At 30.7% G+C, this 3031-nt stretch overlaps 1 protein-coding gene across 1 annotated transcript; it reads left to right on the forward strand.

Moving 5' to 3' along the window:
• The first annotated feature begins 450 nt into the window (after positions 1 to 450).
• LOC142643705 (uncharacterized) lies at positions 451 to 919 on the forward strand. The gene has a single exon (XM_075818412.1). It carries the CDS (start codon positions 535 to 537, stop codon positions 703 to 705), a length of 171 nt encoding a protein of 56 aa, XP_075674527.1. The 5' UTR covers positions 451 to 534; the 3' UTR covers positions 706 to 919.
• Positions 920 to 3031: the final 2112 nt, after the last annotated feature.

Raw genomic sequence — 3031 nt, forward strand, 5'->3', positions numbered from 1 at the left:
TACACTCTTATTTATTTATTTATTTTTATAAACGTGTATGAGGATCCCATATCCAAAATTGAAATTTTCAGTTCAATAATAGAACATAACTTAATCAAATTTGGAAACTCGATCTCACTTTAGATTTTTTTTTTTTTTTTTTTGGTATGTAGTCTAATTTGATTGAATTGAGAACTACAATATTTTTTTCCTTTTTAATATTATTGTTTTTACCTTTTATTGTGATACACAGATTCTTTTTTTTTTTTTTTTAGTAGTACGCAGATTTTTTAAATTTTATTTCAGTAGTACACAGATTCTATCTTGAAATTTTCTACCTTCTACTTTCTACTTTCTACTTTCTACCCACTCTCAAGTTCCTATTCCCAAAATCTACTCTTAAAAGAAAGTTCATAAAAAAGAGATTTGACGGGGACAGCATTCTTTTTTTTTTTTTTTGGGTGGTATTCGAGTATGCTATAAATAAACGTGGTTACATTGGATAAGCACGGAAAACAAACAAAGAAAACCATAGCATCTTTTTTTCTTGCAGTTATGATGCTTTTCCAGAGGTTAGAGATGTGCATAGAACTCATTAGACTGTCTGTAAGGTTTGTCATCGTTGTAGCCGAAGCAGTTGGCGTGGTCATCCAGCAGAACGGTCCTCCTCCGCTAACATTCCCTGGTTATGGAACTTCCACTCCTTTTGCAGGCTTTATGCCATAGTTTTTATCGTCCGCTATATATTATCTTTCTGAGACAACAGTTTTTGTATATAGTGAGCAGTTGTCTGCTTTAACTACTACTTCTTCTTCTTCTTCTTTGGCAAGATGGAATGTAGTTACATGCTGAATTGATGTTTCAAAGAAATACCCATCTTTGAAATTTTAGTTTTTGATGATTTTTCATGTGAGTTATATGATTTACACATTTTGTTCAAGGTGGTCGACCAATTTGTTGAAGATTCATAGCCCACTCGAAAAAAATTGGGGCTAAGCTAGCCTTGGTTGTTTTGTTATTGTTGTGTATATGTAGATTATCACTTTCAGTACAATTGCACTGTGGTGCACATAAGCTTAATGCTTCAATGTAGTTCTGTATGCGATTTGACATGCATTATCCGTTTATTTTAGGTAATCTGGTTTTATAGCTTTTTCCCAATTCAAATTAGAAAGTAAAGAGGGATGAGTAGCTTGGTGAAGAATTTTGCTTTATTGTAGGGTCTATAGATTTTCCCTATGTAAAAAGCAGTACTGTCCTAAGTTCACTCATCTGCACCTTAAAAAGAGCTCCAGAATTTTGAAGGTTGGATATGGTTTTTAGGTGTAACTGTAACTAGATACTGTTGGCTGAATTTGTCTTTGGACTTTGGAGCTACCTTTCAATTTGTACATACAGTACTGTGTAGCTAGAGATATTTGTCAGATATTTTTTGGGGATATCAGAGGTATATGAAGAGTTTTTATTTTAGTGGGACAACCCAACTCAGGTTTACATGGGTTTGCCGATATTATTTCTTTTCCTTTATGTGTGTGTGGAGAAATAATGGCTATTTAATCAACTGCAACACTTGTTGACTTCACAACCAATTTAGTTGCTTTCAAAGCTGGCTAATTACCTACCTTTGAATTCATTTGTTTTTTCACCAACCTTTAGCATTAAGATTATCCAAAGCAATCAATTTGGTTCCTTGTAAAACTACCTAGTTTTAATTACCTTTGTGCTAATTAAGAAGATAAAATTGGATGTCAAAATGAATCATTTTCCAAACTTTATGGCTAGTACTATGTGATGAAATCAGACTAAAATGTAGTATATTCTCTAAGGTGGGGTAATTTTGATTTTTTCTTTCTGTTGAGAAAACGGGTAATTTTGATTTTAGTTGCTGGAATTTAAAATTTTTGATTTAATTTCCTTATTACTGTGAATATTATCTTTCCATCCATTCCTACACATAATGTTACCTTCGGAAATTATTTTATATATTTTTACAAATGGTTGACGCGGACAACTTCTTATTGGTTTTCATTGAGGTCCATCCTTAACATCACTTTTTTCATTTGCCAATAATTACTTACCACATCAGCAATTCGTAAATAAATTTGTAAAAAAGTTTATGTCTTTAGTATTACGATCTCATTCCTACGCATGACATGACTATTAAATGCTAATTAAACACAAAATACGCCATTTAAATAATGTCCTAAAATTTGAGCACTATGAAATTACTTTGAAATTATTTATTTAAAGTTTATTCCTTGCTTTTAACCTTCCCTTTTTTCTTTTTCTTTTTTCCCAATTTCATAACCTATTTCTCTCTCATCTAAAATCCTAACCAACGTCTGTTCACAGCCATGGACACAATCCAAGTATCTAACCACCTCCTACAACCACAACTGAAATTTACTTTAACCATCATCCTCTGCCTTAAAAATCTATACCTAGATTACCTTCACCTTCCAAAACCTCCTCTTCCTCACCAAATCACATATCTATCTCCCTCTACTTCTCACCATTGTTATCACTACCTTCAAATTTATTGACTTAATTTATTAAAATGTCTTTGTTTGTGTTTAGTTGGTATTTAACAACTACATTATTTACTAAAAGTCTTAAACTAGCTTCTAAGTTATAAGCTTTGTTTATGCAATGGTGTAGTACACACACATAATATTTATACCTAATAAATAATAGACGTTACACATTGATTATATTGCATAAATGTGTAATGGATTTGAAATGAGTATTTTACATTTTCTAGGTTTAGATACATGAATTTACCTTCTAAAAAAAAGATACTTGAATTTACATATAAAAATACTTTACACATAATTAACGTATAATTGGAAGGATACTTGGTGTGAAATGGAGTGTAGTTAATATATATATATATATATATATATATATAAAAGTGTAGTTAAAAGATAGAAACACTTGGTATATATCAAATAATAGAAAAATTAAAATGACATTTGGCATGAAATTTGAGTTCAATTAGAATCTAATTAGAATCTAATTATGATTTTGGATTGATCTTTCTCTCAACTTTCAC

The sequence above is a fragment of the Castanea sativa genome, chromosome 7 (genome assembly GCF_040712315.1).
Source record: "Castanea sativa cultivar Marrone di Chiusa Pesio chromosome 7, ASM4071231v1".
NCBI classification, from domain to species: Eukaryota; Viridiplantae; Streptophyta; class Magnoliopsida; order Fagales; family Fagaceae; genus Castanea; species Castanea sativa.

Excerpts from the sequence above, each read along its gene's own strand:
- LOC142643705 (XM_075818412.1), top strand. The coding sequence starts at position 535 with ATGATGCTTTTCCAGAGGTTAGAGATGTGCATAGAACTCATTAGACTG.